The sequence below is a fragment of the Manacus vitellinus genome, unplaced genomic scaffold (genome assembly GCF_001715985.3).
Source record: "Manacus vitellinus isolate BGI_N305 unplaced genomic scaffold, ASM171598v3 scaffold_25_pilon, whole genome shotgun sequence".
In the NCBI taxonomy this organism is placed as follows: domain Eukaryota; kingdom Metazoa; phylum Chordata; class Aves; order Passeriformes; family Pipridae; genus Manacus; species Manacus vitellinus.
This window is the reverse complement of record NW_021939882.1, coordinates 11,941,397-11,963,409: the sequence shown is the minus strand read 5'-3', so window position 1 is coordinate 11,963,409 and position 22,013 is coordinate 11,941,397. Positions and strand designations below refer to the sequence as shown.

Sequence of the window (22,013 nt, the reverse complement as noted above, 5' to 3'; positions counted from 1 at the left end):
GGGATCAGCCCAGGGCACGGGGGGTTCTGAGCTGGGTCATGTCCAGCCTCTCCCCCACAGCCCCCCAAGTCTTTCTCCCCAGGGCTGCTCCATCTGCTCATTCCCAGCCTGGATTGATCCCGGGGCTTGGCCCAACCCAGGTGCAGCACCAGCCCTTGGTCTTATTAAACCATGGGATTCCCCTGGGCCTCCTCTCCAGCTTGTCCAGGTCCCTCTGGATGGCATCTCGTTCTTCAGGTGTGTCCTCCTGAGCCATCAGAGCAGGTCACAAGTGTGCAAGCACTCAGCACCAGCCTTGCTGTGCCATGAGGCCCTTTCAGGTCCCCAGTGCTCCCCAGCAGCTGCTCACTGCCCCAGTCCAGAGGGGGTGGAGGGTAAATCAACATGTTCCCACTCAGCACTGCCAGCCCTGAGCTGCCCTGGCTCAGAGGTGGCTGCTTCCACCTGATTCCAAGAATGGTTTCTAAAGCTTTCCTCATACAGCCTGTACAAGTAACAGATCTGAGATTTCCTTCTAGGAGCTGGGTCACATTGAGACACCTTTAGAAGGACACCCCCCATCCCCTCTGTTCCCCAAAATTCCTCTGTGCCACTTGCTGGGGTTTCCACACTACACCCCATCCTCTGCAGAGGGGCCAACAGCCCTGCTCAGCACTCACCCTGTTCCACAGGGCCTGCTTTACTGTTCTCTTTCCAGCTGTCATCTGCTGTGTTCTCACCTCTAAACGGAGACCAGAGCACCCCACGGACACGGCCTCTGCACCCATGGGTGGGTTTGGAGGGGCAGAGCCAGGGCAACACAGCAGCATCCCCACGTGGAGCCCCACAGCCTGACCCCTCCTCCCCACAGCCCCCAGGGGGGCAGGCACAGGCTCAGTGCTCAGTGCTCTTGGAATCACAGGATCACTGAGGTTGGAAAAGACCTCCAGTATCTTCAAGTCCACCCTGTGCCCCATCCCCACCTTGTCCCCCAGCCCAGAGCACTCAGTGCCACGGCCAGGCCTTCCTTGGACACCTCCAGGGATGGGGACTCCAACACCTCCCTGGGCAGCCCCTGCCAGTGCCTGACCACCCTTTCCAGCAGCAGGGCAGGGATGGGTCCCAACACCACCCAAGGCAGCCCCAGCAGGGTGGGCAGGGTTGGCAGCAGATGCTGGGCCCGAGCGAGAGACCCCAGTGCCTGTGAGGGCCAATGGACCCCAGACCTGCTCTCCTTGCCCACATGCTCCTAACCTTTGGTGGGAGGGGAGGGTCCAAAGGGGCCCCAAATCACACCAGGATGGGTGGGAACACCCAGCAGAGAGGTGCCTCCACAGCTTCACTGGGAAGTTCTCTGGTGGGAATTAAGAGACAACTGTTAAAAAGGCTATAACTGCAAGGGAAACTCCAACAAAACAACCAAAACCAAAGGCCACCCAGGTAAGGTGGAATGTTAAAGTTTGACCTCAAGGTTTATAATGCAGGTCTACCACAGGGCTTTTGCAGCTTATTGGGATAACAATACCCAGCAAGACGTTCCCAACCCCTCTCAGGAGCCCAGCAAGGCTGCACTTTTACAGTGCATTTCTGACAGAAAACAGATGAGATTTGGATCCTCTGCTCTCATTGAGAGCAGCCTCAACCTGAGCAGCAGCAACCCTACTTAGAAACTATTACCCAGTGCTAGAGTGGGTCAAGAAGAATAAAAAGTGCTCTGTGTTAGAGGCATTCTGAGGACTGTATTTGCCAACGCTGAGCCAGAACCAAGTTCATATTCTTACCACAGGGTTTACAGCACCTTTAAAAGCATTTCAGGTCAGTGGCTCCAACAGACACCACACCAAACCCAAGGCTTCACCCCTGTGACCCCCATGGCTGGCACACAAAGCCAGCCCAAGCACCACAGCATGAGGTTGTAACCAGAGATTGTCACCCCTCAGTGTCCTTGGAGCTGACCTGGGACAAACCAGCACAGTCCTGGCCAGTCCCCCTGAGGCAGAGGATCTGCACCATGGACCATCTCTGGTCAGCAATGAACTGGAGCAGCTCATTAACCACACACAGGCAGCAACTGCTCAAACTGATTTGAAGTGAACTGAACTCATGAATGAAACTACTGAGAGAGAGCAAGGGAAGGGGGCACAGCCGAGAACTTGGAATCCTTTTTCTCCCCAGTCACTGCACATTAAAGAAAACCCCAAACAAGGCTTTTCCTGAGTCAGAGCAAGCACTGGAAGACACAGGGCTCAGGGCATGGACAGGTTGTTTTAACAAGCAAGCAGATGAGTAATATTTTAAAAATTCTATCTGCATTCTTCATAAAGTAAGAAAAAATTCATCTGATGTTCCTGTGGAGGTAGAAGTGCTGCAGCCAGGGGGGTTCAGCACCTCTGCCACGGGGGAACGAGCTCAGCTCCCTCAGCCACTGTGTCCTCCCAGTTTGCACCCAGCAAAGGGAAGGGTGACACACCAGCTCACACCAGCCATGCCAGAGCACAGCTGGGCCACAGCACACACGGTCTGACTCCAAATGCTTTGGCCTGGCAGCCTGTGCCCTCCACTGGGCACTGCACCAGCACTACACCCTCACCCACGGCTCCGAGCTGTGCAGTTGCACACGAGTTCGTATCGTGGAATGGTCTGGGTTGGGAGGGGCCTTAAAGATCATGGGCAGGGACACCTTCCACTAGACCACGTTGCTCCAAGCCTGGTCCAACCTGGCCTTAACTCAGCACAGGACTGAGGGCTGTGGAGACAACGTCACTCATCCATTCATTTGACAAATTAAGTTCAAACTTTTTTTTATTAAGCACATTCCACAGTACAAAGCTTTAGATCATGAACAATATCTGTACAATTTAACAGTTTCAAGAAGCTGTTCATACACCAACTTTCCAAACAGATAATTGGCAAACATAATTACAAGTTAGAATTAGACTATCCCAGTGCTTTGAAACATTAATATCGCAGTAATGTACAGTTGCTCAATTATGGTTAGCAAAACAAAGTCCAGAGTGCAGCCAGGATCACAACCATGAATCCCAGGAGTCGAATTCCTTGGGTGCCAATCACAAAAGTCCACTGCTATGTTACACAAAGCACAAAGAAGTTTAGACTGCATGTTCAAATACCATTATCTCCCAAGGAAAAACAGGAATTTAAATCTTACACATGCATTTTAACAAAAGGACTCCGCTCTTCGGAAACAAATACCTTTTTCTTCAGGGCTGCGACAGATTTCTCTTTTTAGCCAGTTTAATATTAAAGCTGTTAGATGAGAAGGGGAAAGTAAGACACTTGCACGAACTACTGCCAAGCTTACCAAAAATGATCTTATGGACACTCAGAGTGTTGGATCTTCCGCACTCCAGCACATTCGGTCACGGCGATGAAGGAAGCGGCACTGGAGGAACATGGAAATGGGAGTTTGACTCTCCCCGTGCAGGGGGCAGGGAACACCTCCAGCTGCACTCCCGGGGGGTCTTGTACCACCTCGCCATCCGTGTGCTCCGCAGGGTCTCATGGAGGGTCCCCCCGGAGCGGCCTCAGCACCGCCTGGGCCTGACCTGGGACTGGAAGGGGGTGAATGCAAACCAACAAATGCTGCCAGAGGACAACAGAGACACAGGACGTACACACGGCCAGAGGAACAACAGGACAGTTCTGTGCCAGCACAACTCCCCCGGACAGCGGGTGGGCTCACGGGGGGACAGAGGAGCCACACGGCTGAGGCCGATGAACATCCACGCCTGACTTATCCAGGGCTCATCCTGACCTCAGGAAAATGCAGTTGTACAACCACATAAATTAGAGGGGAGACTATGAGAACTCAAGAAACTTTGGAGTTTCTAACAAAGCCATGCTAATGAGGAGGAACCAGGACATCGCAACGTGGTCACAGCAGACTGTTATGGAAAACCAGCACGGGAATGAGCACGGAAACCAGACCGGAAGGGAGCTCCACTCCACCGTAAGGAAGTGGTACAAACCAAACATAAATAAATGTAACTTTGGCCCATGGTATCTTCTCCACTGAGCAGCCAAACTAATGCTACCGAAGGACATCAGCAGGTGGCTGTGAGGACCCGCTGGTGTTAAAGACAGACATCTGTAAATACCGCGGCACAAAAATATAAGATACAGAACATAAATTAAACAGTTTTTAATTTTTAAAAAGTTTAGAAATTACATTTTAAAATATGTAGTTCCCATTAAAAAAAAAAACAAAAACAAAACAAAACAAAACCAAAAAAAAAAAAAAACAAACCAAGAAACCAAAAACAACTAATGAATACTGAAAACCTCCTTTTGCAGAGAAAATTTCTAAGTAATTCATGTCCCCACCAGTGCCACACTCAGGACATCCTGCTGCCAAGTGCTACCACGTTCTGTGTTAGTGTGTACTGTCAGGAAATCCTGACTCTGGCACCAGAGGTTTCTGTATGTACATCATATCTACACGCTTACACAGTATTTGAAATGAGGCAAGCACACATGGGGAGGGTTTACTAGAGCAAACATTGGGGAGTGCAGGATGGCTGGAGTACAGAGCACAGGGAAAAGGAAAAGACAGTGCTATACAATTAGTTCAGATAACCTAGCCTGAATTACAGGGAATCTTTAATTTAAAAGAAATTATTGGTGCAGAAACAAGTAAACTGTCATCCAAAAATATTACTGAGCGAATCAGAAATATTTGTAAGAGTCCAACGTACACTCCTATGAACAGAACGGGCTCTGAAACTGGCATGAGTAACGCCTAAAGGACAGTGGTGACTGGAAAGCAAAGCTCTGTACATTCTGGGCATGTGTTTGGCACCCAAATTTCGTTGGAGAATGTTTTTTTTTCTTTAAAGTCAGACAAAAGTGCAAAGCAATATAAATTAGGCCAAGTCCTTTCTTGACTTCTGATTTATTTCTGAAAAACAAGCCATCAGAGTTCAGTTTCTACGGACAATTTACATGTGAAGCTTTGGATTTCTCACGGCAGGGAAGGATAGGCTTCTGAAATTCATCTACTCCAAGTCAGTGAATTTGTAGCAAATTCAAAGACGACCACTGAGAGCAGGGAAGATTAAGAAATTTAGATATAGAATTGTGCTGCTTTGCAACTACACAGCATCTAGAACCAATTCTGACTTTAGCTGTCAATCAACATCTTCAGGCATGTAGTAGCCAAAAATCCAGTAGTTCAAGACTGTGGAACCCTGCAAAAGACAAAAGACAAGTGAACTGAGAAAAGGCACAAATCAAACAGCATCCAGAGCTGGGCAGGCCCTCACCATCCTCTGCTGGAAGGAGAAGGGCAGAACGGTTGGAGGATGTGACACTGTGCAGCACATGGAGGGCTGCTCACTGCTAACAGCCCTTCCTCCAGGGCACAGCACCCCAGGGACTCTGTGCTGTGGGATGTGCTCTGAATCCCCTGGAGCAAGAGCCAGGCTCTGCAGGGCACTGCTCCTTGGGGGGTCACCCAAGGCTGGCAGTGTTCTTAGACGTGTCAGAGTCAAACCTGCCCTGGGCACTGCCAGGTGACCCCCAGCTCAGGTCACTGAACCCCAAACACTGTTTACTCAAACAGTGATCCACAGCTGCCAGAAAACTGTCCTTTCCTCCTCATCCTGCAGAGGAGGAGTTTTGCACAGGAGGTAAGTTCAGTTGCTTTAATACATGAGGAGCTTTTAAGAAAACAGACACAACACTCAAGTACTTTGATATTTCATTGACCTTTTCCATCCCGATGACTCCCTTATCCACTTGGAGGCTGTGCAAGCTCTGAGCGTAATTAAATTTGAACTTTGATTGTACCTGCCACTTCCCTGACATTTTTATGGACTAGGGAGAACTTCCCTCTTCTGATACAAAATTCCCATGAAAGGTTAAAACATCCGTAGGCACTTCCCGCTGACTTCCCTTCCCCCAGCCCGAGGCCTAGTGCCTAATATAAGAATATTAGACTATCATATGGTAACAATTTTTATCATGTTACAATAAACAACAGGAATTCAACAGAAAGCAATAAAACTCTCACAGCCAATTGCCAGGACTGTCAAAAATGATCCACTTTGAAGAGGCCTCACATTGCAAAGCCTGTAAAAATGTGTACAGGGCTGCTTCAAAATTCAGAAGACTGTAATGTTTGAAAGCATATAAAACTGTTTCATTAAATGTCATAATGAAATATTAGCTGTTTGACCATAATTTTATGTAGATCTATGGTTTTTGGATTCTGAAGTCAGACAAACCTGTCAAAAAGTGACATCACAGCATCTCTCCAGGAGAGGAAATAGCTATTAAGGGACTGTCATTACCAACACAAGAAGTCCCAGGACACGGGGGCTGTGTGGTTCCAGCTGTGTGTCATGGGACAAGCCAGACTGAGCTGTGCAGAACTGTCAAGTGTGCAGAATTTGAACTGCAGAACACCCTGCCAAAGGCATTTCATATTCCACTGGCAAATCCCAATGACAGGGCCATGTGGCCATGTGGCAAGGAAGTCCCACACCAGCACACTGCTGGTCCAAGTGAATCAATATAAACTTTATTCAACTCCTAATTTCTTGACCCAAGGGAATGGCTGGAGCTGTGCCAGGGGAGGGTCAGGTTGTATCTCAGGGAAAGGTTCTTCCCCCAGAGGGTGGTTGGGCACTGAACAGGCTCCTCAGGGCAGTGGGCACAGCCCCAGAGCTCCAGGAGTGTTTGGACAACGCTCTCAGGGGCAGGGTGGGATTGTTGAGGTGTCCTGCACAGGGCCAGGAGTGGGACTGGATGATCCTTGTTGGTTCCTCCCCACTGAGGACATTCTGTGATTCCTTCGTGCTTAAGACACACTATGTGTAGCTCTTCCACGAATCAAAGCTAATAAAAGAAGCCCAATGTACTTCTGTAAGAAAAGAACTGGTCTATCTCAAATGATCTTCGGGTTAACAGAAGCAAGCAGTGGTGCAGGGACTAAAAGACAGACTGTTCCTAAAATGCAATCTGTTCTGTCTGAGAAAGCAAGAAAAATAAATAACAGAATTACTCAGAAAGAAGGCAAAGAAGTTTTCTATTCAGAGGGAAAACTATTTAGCTTCAAGAAGCCTTGGAGTTCCCACAGCAGCAGCTCACTTAGGTCTGGACCCAGTGGCACAAAGCCAGTGGCAGGGGCAGGACAGAGTCCCTAGGGACACATCAGTGACAGCACCGAGCTTTCCACAGGGATGCAAGTGTGTCCTCTGGGATCAGCTGGAACGAGGGAGGCAGCACTGGAGAGTCTGGTTCTGTGGGGAGGTTCAGGAGCTCCCTCCCATGGAGTTGTGTCTTTAGCCAGTCCCCACCATGTACAAACGTTCAGCTCAGCAGTTGGGCCTTTCCAGGTGTCTGTTGTCCCTCTGCAGCAGGATGAGCAAGTCCATGAGTTTCACTACACTCCCCTACAGCAATGTTCCTAAAACGTGGCCTTAAGGGAAAGTTTAAGTGGGATTCTGCACATGGCTCATCATCACATCATTAGCCTTCTTCCTTAATCATGAGCCTGATTAGGTGGAATAATTACAGAGGCAGCTGCCTTGGCTTTTTCTAGAATAAGCAGAGTTCAGCAGCAGGGAAGGCAGCCAACACTTTCCCAGGAATGCTTCCAGGTGAAAGCAAACTCAGTTTGAAGCAGGAGCATCTCAAAGTATGTCTTCACAAGGGAAGCTATTTCCTAGCCAGAAGCAGAGATCCCACAGGAGCAGCAAACCTGAGGAACACGTTGCCACAGCAGGGACAAATGTATCCAGATAGATAATGAAAATCCATTCTTATGTGAAGACAGGGAAAGCTTTTCACATCACATTTAAGCAAAGCATTATCTACTTCAAATAAAATAAATCCTTCCTGTTGGGGCAATGTCACTCCTAATCCTCCTGTTGTGATGTCTCCAGTGCCTGGGAAGCATCCAGTCTGGCAGTGGCAGAGACTGCTCTGCTTTGGAAAGGCAGTGCCTGTGTCTCCACGTCCCAGCACTCACAGCTGTGTAGAGCTGGAAGCTCGACCGTTGGCATAGATGACCCAGGGAAAAGAATCCACTGTCCCAACAAAGGAATCTACAGCAGAGCCTTTGAGCACTAACTGGAGCTGACTGGCAGGAAAAGGGAACCAAAACAGGCCAAGTTTCTGTCCATTTTGGACAGCTCTGAGCTGTCGTGGTGCCCAACACGACGTGATGTTGAGCTCTGAGAGCTTCCTCTGCTCCTCGTGGTGCTCACAGAGCTGCTCTTTCCTAGTGAGCACTTGCCCAAGGCTGTTGTGAACACATAATAGCTTCCTACAAAATGCCTGAAGTACCCAATTCCAAACAGGAGGGGGAGATAACAGGACATGCTGAAGCGTGACTGCACCAAGACTAGATGGTGAAAGAAGTGGCATAAACAGGCTTTATTTGCTTAAGGAAAACTTCATCTTGTGTTTTGACTAAGCCAACCTGCAGGCAGAGGGAACATTTCAGATATTTATAACACATCCAATAAAAAGAGGGAGCCTTTCTTACCTTCTGAGGGCAGTAAAGTGCAGACTGTTATCTGGAGATGTAAGTGTATGTTCTAGATGGAGAGCGGGTCTCGTTCTGGGCACTCGGTGGCACGTTTAAGAAATCCCAAATCAGAATTGTATCGTCATGGGAACTACTAATGATCTGAAATTCATCAAACTGGAGCCTAAAGACACGTCCTGAATGTTCCTGTGAGCAATAGGCAAGAAGTTAGCAAGGCAAGAGGGGAACACTTCAGTACACTGGCATCACACGTGTATCTGGACACAGGACAGTGTGTCCAAACTCTGCTGTGCTGGCTCAGAAACCCTTTGTTAACATTACACACAAATTCAAGAAAAGCTGCTTTTGTATGTAAGTGATGCCTTAAGCCCCTAAGGGTTTTTATTTTTCTAATACTTGTAAGTTTTATAAGCAGTGGAAGTAGACTCTAAAAGCAGCATCCCTTTCCCTGTAGCACCCTTGTTTACACATTCCTTAACCCTCTTACCCCGTTCTATGCTCCCTATATCACCCCTACTCCCGAATCCAGTAGAAATGTTTAGTCTTTTGTCAAGGCAAGATCTAGATTGTTGGCAGAACAGCATATCAGGGCCTAAACCACAGAACACAGTCAAGAACTGGGTGACTATGTACCCTTTGTGCTCTGATGAAGATGAAGATGGGATGAATGGAGGGTCCTGAAACACACCCCAGACCCATTTTCAGGGGGTGGACCCGGGGTGGACCAGAGTAAAGGCCACAGGGTGGACACATTTGGGATTGGATGGATGATATTATAAAATGTAACCTCTCAGGCACAGCCTGCACACGTCTTGTAACATCTTTGCCTTGGCATAATAAACCCTTTCTTATCTCACCCCTAATTAACTGCTCCGGGAGATTTTTTCAGCACCTAACTCCCACGGCAACAAAGATTTTTACAGCAAAACTCACTGCTTCCACATTCAGTGCCTGTACACCCTGAGCCTCCCTCAGCAGGGCCAGCCATAGGCTGAGAGTATTCCAGATCAAAGCAGCAATTCCGGAGACTGGTTGGCACCAGTGCTCTCCCAGGGCTCCTTCTCTTGCAGAATTCTCTGCTGACTCTGTTTCTGTGCAGCCCCAAAACATCACATCCCAACTTCACCTAGAGATGCTGCTGGAGGATCCTCAGGGCTCACCCACTGAGTTCAAACACTGCCATAAGAAGGGGGGTGAAACACATGCTCCAGCAGCTCTTCCAAGAAACCTCAAAATGGCACCAAGAAGCCCAGAAAAGGGTCTCCTCTTAGTCCTGCTTATCCATTTTTATTCACTTCAAAATGAGGACACTGCCTTTATTGGAGAACTAATCCCAGCTGGCAGAATGATCCCCAAACTCCAACCTGAGCTACGGGATACCCACAGAAGGAAAACAATCAACTTTTTCATTAAAACTAAATTAAAGAATAGTTAAATCTTATCTCTGTGCAAAGACCACTGAAGGGAAAGAAAAACAAGAAGCACCTCTGGCCACATAAGCCCTTCTCTAGGTGCTGGCAAGGCCAAGCACATGCACACCTACAGCCAATGACTTCAGGTTGCTATCAGCTTGTCAAACTGACTCCTGAAGGAAAATTCCACCCACATTTCGATTAAAAAAACAATTAATTCATTTCCCCAATCTATTTTTAATCAAGTCAGCTTTCATAAGCCAAAACCCAAAACCCAAAAAAATGTAACTTAAGCAACAGCCTTAAATGTGACAATCTTTCAAAGGGACAAGAGTTCCTGTGGCAATGTGCAACTCAACCCCCCTTCCCCCTTCCCAACTCTTCCTTGCAAAGTGAAGGGTTAGGAGAAAAGTTTGGGAAAGGCTCCCAAGATTCCTCCTCTCTTTTTAATAAAGAGGAAATTTAAAGCCAGCCCCACAGTGATATCAGGGAAACACAACAATAACTAGAAGGATATGCACAGTTCATGATGATTTTTTTTCCTGTAAGAGCACCTGAGAATCCCAAACTAGAAAAACTTGGTCTTTCATTTAAGCTCAGATGCAAATCATTCAGGATATGACAATAAATTTTTCTTTACTCTTAAGCACTCTAGACTTCATAAAACATCCTGACATTCCCACCTATCCCACTATAATGCAATAGAACACCCCTCACCAAGAGAATATTTCAGATAACCCCAAATTAATGAGTTTTTACGTACCACTAATGTACGCAGGCATAATGTACTTGCTGGGGCACGAGGGTCAAGAGCAGCTTGCAAGTCCCAAACTTTAATTTTGCTAAAAGGAAGAGAAGAAGGTCATTATGAAAACATCATTTCAAGTATAAGCACAGAAAACAACATCCAAAGCCCTGGAAAGTTTGCCATGTTTTCCCTACAGCTAATTCCTCAGGATTAAGCAAATTGTGAGAATCTGTTGTCACTAAAATACTAAAACTCAATCTTGTCAAACACAGGTAGTTTGGGGTTTCTTTTCAGCAGTAAATGCAGTGGTGGCTTTGTGATGGTTGTATGACAGACAAGTTGATGGTTGTATGACAGACAAGTGGACTGTGCACACACAAACCCCTCTGGAACATGGGAATGAAGCTGGGCTGGCCAACCCCAAGGAGACACTGACCTCAAATAGAAGGCTACAGACAGACACAGTTCCAGAATTGTTTTCAGTAACTCTGCTGTTCAGGCAGAGAAAGAAATGGAGGGTTTGGCCATGGATGTAAAATGCCACAAATCCATTAAACACTGAAAACACTGAGCAAGACAGAGGTGCCCTGGTGGGACTCCTGCCCTCAGCCCCACAGAAACAGTCCCTGAAGACTTCTGAGAGCCCCACGAGATACATTAACGCTCATAATAAACATTTTTAGTGTGCTGCCTTAGAAAAATAGAAAGTTTGAACTACTCTAAGCACACAGGACCTGGCAAGGAGTGATTCCTGATGGAAGAAACAAAGCAATGTCACTTCAGCCAAACGGAAGTTTACTTACGATGGAAAATCAAACTCAAGTGATAACACAATTCAGGAGTGTGCTAAAGGGCACCAGGCAAGCAGCTTCTTGGCCACTTAAAACTGTGCTGAAATGCTCAAGTGATCCATTCACCAAACCAGGAGAGACCCTGGCCCAGGGAACACAAGGCTCAGGGGCTTTCAGAAGACGGTTCACTAAAGGCAAAATTTCTGGCAACTGCTTTCCAACATACCCATCATAGGCTCCACTAACAATCCTCTTGTTGTCGAACCTGATGCATCGAACCAGCTCTTCGTGGCCTTCTAATACCCTTAAACAGGCACCACACTCGATGTCCCAGAGCCTGCAGAGAACAGAGCAGGGAGGCTGAGCACTGCAGCTTCAGCCTCACACCCAGGGATTTAAATGTGCTACCGACTGGTTTCCTGGGCAAAATATTGTGTAATTTGCTCAAAAAGGCATGAGAACCATGCATGCCACTCAGAGCAGCTGCAGCTTATCAAAATTGGTGTAGTCATTCAAAATTACATGAAAGTAAAGCTTAGATCCGTGTTATTCTGGGAAATTTCAACATACTTTTTTTCATCTGCATAAACAGTTGATTAGAGGTTCAGGCAATTAGAAAACCAGTGACCAATGTCTTCCCCACCTCTCCAAGCAGAAGACAAGGTGATACAGCAGTAGGCAAGAAGTTTTGTTTAGTTTGAAATAAACCTGTGGCCCACTTTTTCACGGGGCTGTGATATGTTTACTCTCACATTGCATTAAGTTCCATTCATAAATCATCTGCTCCACTGGAAGCCATGCCAAGGATGTGCAGGAATCAAAAAAGGGGGAAATCCTGTTTTCCCTGGTCAAATGGACACTGTTCCACAGGAGCAGCAGCCTGGGGCACCCACCTGATGGTGTTGTCTGAGGATCCACTGACCACCAGCCGGTCCCGGTACTGCAGGCAGGCGATGCCGCGCTTGTGCCCGTTCAGGGTCCGCACAAACTCACACGTGCTCGTGCTCCAGACCTGGGGAACACAGCAGAAACCCCTCTGAGGACTGCACCACACAAGGTTTATGGATTTCAATAGACACCACTATGAATTCACAAACTGGAGAGCCCTGAGGCTCAGCTTTTGCAAACCCCCAGTGTATCTTTACAGGCCAAGAGGGTGCTCTGGGGACCCAGCAGTGACATTGAGCACTGCCATTGCACACAGAGTCACTGAGAAGAGCAGGAGGGTTGCCTATAAAATGTTTTCAGGTGTTAGAGACTGCTCCAAATGATATCATAAATTTGATTACACTTGAATCTTGGTAACTTAAAAATCATTTTTAAAAGTGGAAGTTATAACACACAAAACCCCCACATTTTTTTACCAAAGAATTTACTAGCAAGCTACTAGTAAAGAGAAGGTCCAAACTGTGGCCTTTAAAAGTTTGGTGGCTGCTTCTTTCTTAACATTAAAGGATTCAAACAACTTTGCCCATTTTTAATGAACTGTAATTGAAGTTGTAATGCAGAGTATCAAGTGGCTCATTTTCCAACACAGCACAGCAGGATCTCTGGCAGAGATTTGGACAGGAAACTGCCAAGAACTTCTTGGCCCAGACTAAGGTAGCTCTGGTTCAGAGAGGGCAGAGTGGAAATGCCTTTGTTATACTGTAGACTCTGGGTAACTCAAATCTTCTGGTATATAACAGCCTTCAAATATGGCCTCTTCAGTCTTCAAACATGGCACAGCCTGGCTGAGCTGCTGGGAAGGCACAGAGAGGAGACTGAGGGGAGACCTCACTGCAGTCCCAACTGCCTGGGCAGGGGCAGAGGAGGGGCAGGGACCTCTGGGGGGACCAGGGACAGCAGCCAGGGAATGGCTGGAGCTGTGTCAGGGCAGGCTCAGGTTGGATCTCAGCCAAAGGTTCTTCCCCCAGAGGCTGGTTGGGCACTGCCCAGGCTCCCCAGGGCAGTGGGCACAGCCCCAAGGCTGCCAGAGCTCCAGGAGGGTTTGGCTGATCCTCTGGGGCACAGGGGGTGACTCTTGGGGATGGGCCTGTGCAGGGCTGAGGACTGGACTGGATGATCCTTGTGGGTCCCTTCCAACTCAGCACATCTTGGGATTCTGTGAAAGGCACTGTTGTTGAACTTCACAGCTGGACAGGATTGCCAAGTGAAATTAAAAATACCCACTGGAAATAGGCACAAGATGTTCCACATTCAACAAACCAACCCATCTTGAGAGTAGAGCTCAAACAGTAAATGTGCTTTGCTTTTCTGCAATTGCACCACAGAAGCCACGAGAGTATTCAAGCACAGTTATTTGCACAAACACCAACTGCCAGCAAGAGGAAGCCAAGGGGGAACAAGAAAGGCAAAGGCCCAGAACTGCTCATGGTTGCTCCGAGCTGAGGACGCTCTGAGGCTTCCCTGGCTTGGTGGTCACGCAGAGCTGGACCAGAGCTGTGCCCACTCACTTTGATGGTCCTGTCCCCTGATGCTGACACAATGTACTTGTCATCGAAGTCCACCACGTTGACGGCAGCGCGGTGGCCGACCAGGACCCGGCGCAGGGTGATGTCGGTGGGCGAGGCCATGTCCCACACGGCGATGGATCTGTCCTTGGAGCACGTCACCATCAGGCCGTTGCTGAACCTCAGATGAAGCACTGCCTCGTTGTGATGGATCAGCGTGTTCAGAACTTCACCTGTATTGACATCCCAAACCCTGCGAGAGAAAAGAGCGTATCCCACATGAAGGATGATGGCTCTGCAGGGTGTGAAGGGGCACAGGCCTGTCTGATCTCTACCAGAGCTCTCTGGCTGTTTAACCCCTGCCAGGGCCTGGGGAAAGCAGGGAGATGAGTGCTGGGAAGTATTCTTGTCACACCTCACACCCACAAATAACAACTAGTGGCAGCAAACACTTAGGCAGGAAATGCCTAACCTGGGACCACTGCTAAGAGAATAAGCTACTTAACAACTCTACAAACTTTTCCAGGATGACTAAAGTTTGTATGATGGAACAGATCAAAACAAACACTATCCATATGGGGTTTTTCCAGTTTTACACTGTTCATTCAGATTTCATCCCCACCAGTAACAACTGGGATGCAGCACCCTCCAGAGCTACCCAGCAGCTTACATGAAGTGTAAAATCACTACTTAATTTACTGTATTTGAGAGATTGCCATTGGCAGACCAATGCAAGGCACTAGAGGAGACAAGGCCCTTTCACTGAACTGCACCTGAGTGTCTTCATATTGGGACATCTACTGACCATTAAGATCATAGAAGAATTTTAACTCATTATGAGCAAAACTGCAGTCAGACAAATGCTCCATAGGTACTAAATGCCCTTTCAATAATAGTCACAACTGAGAGATGTCAGAAGGCAGTACCATAAACCCTAAAACAAGAAATTATTGTACAGTTGGCCATCAGCCACTCTAAAACTTCAGGATATGCCTTGAATCACTCAGGTCATATTCCTTCAAAATTCTTAAAGGCAAAAACACGAGACAGATTTTGAAAAAAAAATTATTTAATGAGATGCTCTGCCAACAATGAATATCTTGCTTCTGGAATAATAGTATCACATTTGTATTAGAGATGTCTTCTGATATTTAGAGATTAATTGTAAATATTCCCAGCCCTGATACTCAAATCATCTTTGTGGAAAAACTCAACACTCACCTCACTGTAGAATCTGAAGATCCAGTTACAATGACTCTTTCATCATATTGCAGACAAAGAACTGAGCCAGTATGTCCCGTTAATACTTTTAAACATTCCAAGCTTGTTTTGTCCCAAATCTATTAAAAACAAGAAGAAGTGGCTTATCAAGACCAAGAACATGGATCCAAGACTTGAAAACTGTCGTAACTGCGAAGAAGGAGGAAAACTAGAGCCCCATGAGGAGTGAGTCTGTCCCATCAGTGAGCCTTGTCCTTCCCTTCAGCTTAAGGCAAGTCTTGATGCAAGTGTGGTTTGAAATGACCAACCATCATGGAAAGATCAAATCCTGTCTGGTAAAAGGAAAAGCCACGGACAATGAGCATGGAAGCAACCTGGTAGAATGACAGCAAACCCCTGGCAATGCCAACAATCCCAGCAAAGGACAGCGGGGCACACACACACTGCAGCCCTCTTTGTGGGAACACTGATCTCACAAGAATGTCTTTGTGGTCAACAGAACCAACCCCTGGCTGGCAGTGCCCAACGTTTCCAGGGCAAAGTGCAGGTGACTTTGCCAGGCTCCAGCAGACATCCCACCCTGTCGAACCCTGCACAGACAAACACTGTCCCATGAGGAGACAAGGGGAGCCAAGGAAGCACAGGCAGCCAGTTGTGCCTGGCAGAGCTCCACTGACAGCAGTGTTCACCTTGATGGAGTTGTCTCGTAGGCCACTGATGATCTTCTCATCATCATACTGTAAACAGTAGACCCCTTTGCTGTTCTCGGAGCGGCACTGGATCCTCTGCAGGTTGTGTCGCCCACACCGCCAGTTGGATTCTATGGTCTGGGGGCAGGGGGAGAACCAGCAGTTAGTCCCAAGATTAGAGCAGGAATGCTCCAACACACACAGACTTTTAAACATGCCATCCTTAAATCTCAGCTATGTAAAACGTCAATGAATCTTTTCTCCCCCCTCGATAAAAACACACAAACCACAATGAATTAGAACAAGCACTTCTGTAATTTGCCATGACTAAAGTTGTGTTCAGTGGGGAAAATTATGGTCAGGCAACCTTAATGACAGTTTCCCAAGGAGCCACTGCAGAGATACATTCAGTTCTTCCTCCCCCCCATACATATGTGACCATATGACAGAAGCAGCAAAGATGAAACCAGGAGCTCGTACAGTGCCATGTTTAGTCTCCCCTGAGTGACCAACGTTACAAAACTGCTGAGTCCAACAGCTGGGTTATGTGAGTTCTTGGACCTTTCCTTCCCCTACCCAGCCGTATCACCTATTAATTGTAGTTACACACTTTAAAAAGGGATTTTGAGATATGAAAGCCTCCTCTAAGCCCCTTGAAACCTGATAAAAATAAAACTGAACAGGGACTTTATAAAGTTTCAAACAATCCAAAGTTGCTTTCCTCCTGCTCCTGTGGAAGGGTAGTTCTGCACGTTTGCATTCTGAGAGATATTTTTACAGAAAGAGACCTGACATGCTTTAAAAAGCTGCAAACTATTTTACAGTAGAACCAGGATAATTTTTGTGTTTTAATCAGCTTTATTACTTGTTAGACAACCACTGCTGGTTTCAAAGCCATGTAGGATTTTGGACAGGAAGCTCGTAACAACAACCATAAGGGAATGTGTGCACAGAACTCCAGGCCAAGACCTGCAGCACCTGGACAGGCTGGAATGTTTTCACCTTCCAGCAGAGGCACCAGAACAGGCCACTTATTTAGCAATTTCTCAGGGATCCTCCCCAAATACTGCAAGGAATCCTGGGCAGAAGCTGATTGACTGTCAGTTTGTTTGGAAAAGCATATTTATAACCCATATAATCCTATAATCCCAACTTTCAAAGCAATAGCAGGCACCTCTGCAGCTCCTCCAAGACTCAAACCCAACACTTAGCAAAGACAGAAGCGCCGTGTGACTACGACATCCCAATTCTAGGAAAGTATCTCTGCTTCAGGGGAAAACTAACTTTCCACTTTGTTTTTCATGCATCTGCTCCTTCAATTGTCTCCCATTATGCAATTTGGAGAGAGTTATACACAGTCATAATACAAACCTGATGTGCCCCAGGAATTTGTCTAGATCATAAATACCAAGAGATGCTTCCAGAGGAGCAGCTGACAAGCCACTCATCCTCTCTCATTCTCTTCCAATTTGGTGGGGAAGCTGATGAAATTAAGATAATGAGGCGGCTGTCAGTTTGGGATCAGCTTCCCTGGCCAAGCAGTGCACTGCTGACTGTCAGACTGGGAACTGGGCTCCAATCTGACACTGCTCTGCTTCAGCCTTGGAGGGAGCAGCTCCTCATTATGCTCCTTGCTCAGCATGGGATGGAGGGGGAAGGACAGGCAATTTTCAGGCTTTATCTGAAGATTTTTCATCTGTACTAAGTGGGCAGGACTGCAGCTCATTAACTCCTTTGCTGCTCCAGAGGTGACCCTCAGAAACAGGAGAGGACTGCAAGCAATAACAGCATGCACCAATGCAATTATAGATCTGAAGGTAGATTTAAAAATGCAACAGTAACACTGAAAAGACAGGAGACAAAGCATCAGAGATCTGAGTTAGCCAATTTAAACAGTTTTACAAACTATCTATGTTCAGATACTCAACTCTAAGAAGCCTTAGGGGAGAGCTTCCCTAAAGCACTGTTCTTGGAAAGCTCTGCAAGGAGCAGTTGCACAAAGCACGTGCCAGATGAGCTGTGAGAGCTCCAACAGTTTGTGAGCACTTTCACACTCCAGCTCCTGCGACAGCCACTCCCAACGGCTCCAGAACACACCGGGAACACCACAAACCCCAGCTGCTGCTGCTCACAGTCCCCAGCCACAACAGCAGTGAAAGTTCACTCAGCAGACACTGGGGACACAAGGTGCCTTAATTCTTACAAATTCACTATAGGAAGCTACTTAACACACTCCCTGTAAGGAAATTCTGGCTTCAAATAAAGGAAACTGCAGTCCCACATATATTCCTGTGAAGGCACTGTAAAGCAGTAAGTCACATGCAGGTGCACATTTTAATTCTGTGAATAGAGGTCATTTCATGTAGACATTACACGGGGTGGCTACTGTGGGAAAATACTGCATGTTTGTTGAGAACTTGTAAAATCCCCTTACACTGCGTAAATTCTCGGTGTGCTGGGAAGGCAGCCACCATACACACAGCACACAGCAGCATTGCAATGGGCAGCAGAGTGAAACCAGATGTGGATGTATAGAGAAATAACATTATTTTAGATGACTGAATAGGGCTGAGTGGGTGGGCAACCTGGAGGACCCTCCGAGAAGGAACATGGTTAGTACAATACTGGAAACCACATGAAAGCTTTTTGCTCTGGGAAATTTCTGGTTGTTACTCAATTGTGCAGTTCGTAAAAGTCTTCATCTACAACGTCCTTCCAGGAGATATCTGACTGACCATGGATACACTGAGCAGGTGGGCAGGGAGGAGATCACTGTGCTCATGGACTCTCACAAACACCAGGGAGTCAGTGAAGAGTCCCACTGTTTATTTGCGTGCTTATGGTTCCAAACCTAACACCAATATATTCAACACCCACTACTGTATTTTCTACAGATCCCCTCAAAAGTCTCCAACTGCCTCTGTTCTTGGCTTTCACAATTAAAAGCAAGATGTTGCAGAACAGTCTCCTGAGGTCACACTTAGTTCTCACCCTTTGCTAAATGCTCACCAGAGCAACAGCAGCAAGTAGCTGACGAATGCTGTACAACCAACAAAATTCGGGCATATAAGGGATAAAGACCAAGCCAAAGCATTTGCCACAGCAGGAGAGCCATTTGGCAGCTGAAGTGGTGCATAAATGGATATGGAAAAAAGGCATTTAATGAGAGAAGGCCACATAGAAAAAGCAGTCCAAGACTTAGAGGTAAAGTCAAGCCTTGACCACGCCAGAATATGTTCACTGGTACAAAGATGCACAGTGCAAAATGATGCAATTCATCTGCATTAACAGCTGGAACTATACATTAGAAGTGTTAAGGATAACCTACTACAAGCAGGGTTTTTTTCCCATTAGATAATGTACACTGTGTTCAGCTCCTTGGCTAACAATTGCATTTTTATCCTTGTGAACGTTATTGCAGAGTAAGTGGGTTTATCTTCTCCCATAACCCACGGAGTTTCTGTTCCCTCTGAATACACAATTCTCCTGCAGGACAAATGGGGCAGGAAAAAGAAGAAGGAACGTACACATTTGTTACGTACACAGGGATTTCTCTGACACATTAGCTCTTCACGTGCCTTCTTCAAAGAGAAAAGAGAAAACCCCTCCTGACCACAGCAGAGGAAAGGCAGAAGTAAGGTGGGGATGGGGCACAGGATGGACTTGATGGTCTAGGAGGTCTTCTCCAATCTTACTTCTAGGATTTTACCATGAAGGATTCTGCCTTGCGCTATTAATTCTCTCATCCTCTCCCACAAAAAGCCTGAACCAACCTGATCAAAGAATCATTTACTTGGAAAAGCCCTCTGAGATCATCCAGTCCAACCATTCCACAGCACTGCCAAGGTCACCACTTAACCCATGTCCCCAAGTGCCACATCCACATGGCTTTTAAATCTCTCCAAGGATGGGGACTCCAGCCCTGTCCTGGGCAGCTGTGCCAGTGCTTGATGAAGAAACCTTCCTAATATCCTAAACATCCCCTGGTGCAACACGAGGCTGTTTCCTCTGGTTCTGTCCCCTGTTACTTGGGAGAACGAGAGCAGCCCTACCCTAGATTATCCACATTAAAGCTAAACCCTGGAAAAAACAAAAAGTTACATGGAAGAAACTTGCTGCCATGTTACACCGGGAGAGGCAGTAAAGAGTAACAAAGGAAACAAATACATGGAAATAAACGCAAACAAATTCATAAAAGTGATCAACTGGGTTTTGGTATTTACATCACTTCTTCTGCGAACAGAAGAGTCAAGTAAGAATAAAAACCACCTTCATGAATAATAACTGTAGCAAGTCAAACAGAGAAACAGGGATTCACTATACCCCACTAACATATAAGGAATGTTAATTTTATACATATGTATGCAGATATTTCAAGTTCAGCATGCATTGTTTAATACAAGCAGAAGTGCCCACTTTCACACACACACATACAGAAGGGGGGAGATTTCCAGGAATTGATAAGTGGGCTTCTGGTATGATTCAGAAAAATCCGAGGATACTCAGGCTGTGTTTTTAAGAACAGTCCCAAATTAAAGTGAGGCCAAAAAAACAGGAGTGTATTACTGAGAGCTACTCACACTTGAACACTATGTGGGCTTTCAGCTCAGTCTGGGGGAAAAGAGCCCTTCCAGGACGGACTCCCAAGACCAGAGGAAGAGCTGTAAACAGTCCAGAAATCTAAACAATTCCAGAGCAAAAGGAAACTGAAGCTTTCCCCAGCAAGTGTCTTGGCAGAATTTGAGGCCTAAGATCCAAATGTGACAACACAAACTGATGGAGTGTGGTCCCTTTCTGCATGAGACTCCATAAGGATGGAGCTGCTCCAAGGTCCACAAGTGCAACCATTCCAACCTCACTGCAGCTTCACTGAACCCTTTTTAAAGCCACATTTTAAAAGAACAAATCGACCTCCTGATGCTGAGTGAGATCAATCTGGGCAGTGGAACATGTTTATGTCTGACAGAGGAAGAGGAGAAGACTTGGAGAATGTGCATTAAAGACTACTGACACCCAAGGAATCTAGAAATCACTTTGGGAGAAAGCTCACAGTGCAGTCCCGACCACTGAATCGAGCCTGAGGAAAAGACAGTGTGATCTCCAAGTGTAAAAACAGTGTTAGACCAGCTGAGGCAAAACAGGTAAAATAAGGCAACAGAACCTGCCCTTTCAGCCCTGAACAAGAGTCACTCAGCGTCAGGACTGTCTCACTGCCCAGGGTGGTGGGAGGGCCACACGTGCTGCCTGACAGTGGGCACAGAGACACTGATTACTGCCAAGGAAATGAACTGCAGCTCATCCTGTCCCCACGGTCCCGTTCCTGGATGCTGTGCTGGCCAGCCTTTGATGGGACACCAGTTGTTCTGTCTCCCCAGGGAAGGAGTAAAGAATCCACTCAGCTCCTCCTCAGCAGTCCCAACAACAGGAGGATGCAGATGGACAAAGCAGATGCTCTCCCTGAATCACAGAACCATAAAAACCTCCGAGATCATCAAGTCCAACCCTTGATCCAACCCCGCCGTGGTTCCCAGACCGTGGTCTGTCCTCTCCACCTCTGCACACGCAGCCACGAAGCACAGGAGCCCAAAAGGGATTCAAGGGTAGCACCTGCTGAAGGAAACCTTTCTCATGCCTGCAGTGCCATGATCACAGTAACACACACTGATGGGTCTGGCTCCTTTTCTCTTAAAGGATCCTCATTTCCACCAATTTCCACCAACTAACAAACCTAAGATTAAAATGTCCAGCTTTTATGTTAGAGGTGCAACATCAATAAACGGATTGACTTTAATGGATTCCTGGTAACACCAAAGTGATGGAGGGAGGAGAAGTACTGCTGTAAGTGCCAGATCTGGAGAGGAAATCAAGCCAAACAGCAATAAAAAGAGAGATCCTCTGAGGCACTTCAGTGACATGTGCCTCTGACTATACACAACACCTGACAAAAATCATGCTGCTGAAAAATAAAATTATTTCACCTTTTAGGTTCCATTAGAGACAACAACTAAGTTCAAGCACAACATCATAAAAACACAAAGTTCTTAGAAACACAGAATATCCTGAGTTGGAAGGGACCCACAAGGATCATCCAGTCCAACTCCTGGCCCTGCACAGGACACCCCAACAATCCCACCCCATCCCTGAGAGTGTTGTCCAAACCCTCCTGGAGCTCTGGTAGCCTTGGGGCTGTGCCCACTGCCCTGGG

The 22,013-nt window shown here is 46.9% G+C and overlaps 1 protein-coding gene across 3 annotated transcripts in view; it reads right to left on the bottom strand.

Moving 5' to 3' along the window:
- Positions 1-2,763: 2,763 nt before the first annotated feature.
- FBXW11 (F-box and WD repeat domain containing 11) overlaps positions 2,764-22,013 on the bottom strand; it is a 70,545-nt gene continuing 51,295 nt past the window's right edge. For all 3 annotated transcript variants that reach the window (XM_029960244.1, XM_018073615.3, XM_029960242.1), the window contains 8 exons: positions 15,809-15,946; positions 15,120-15,238; positions 13,902-14,151; positions 12,339-12,457; positions 11,672-11,782; positions 10,670-10,748; positions 8,492-8,680; positions 2,764-5,186 (listed from right to left, as the gene is read on the bottom strand). In XM_029960244.1, the coding sequence (XP_029816104.1) occupies positions 8,519-8,680; positions 10,670-10,748; positions 11,672-11,782; positions 12,339-12,457; positions 13,902-14,151; positions 15,120-15,238; positions 15,809-15,946 (978 nt within the window). In that variant the 3' untranslated portion in view covers positions 2,764-5,186; positions 8,492-8,518. The remainder of the gene's footprint in view (positions 5,187-8,491; positions 8,681-10,669; positions 10,749-11,671; positions 11,783-12,338; positions 12,458-13,901; positions 14,152-15,119; positions 15,239-15,808; positions 15,947-22,013) is intronic.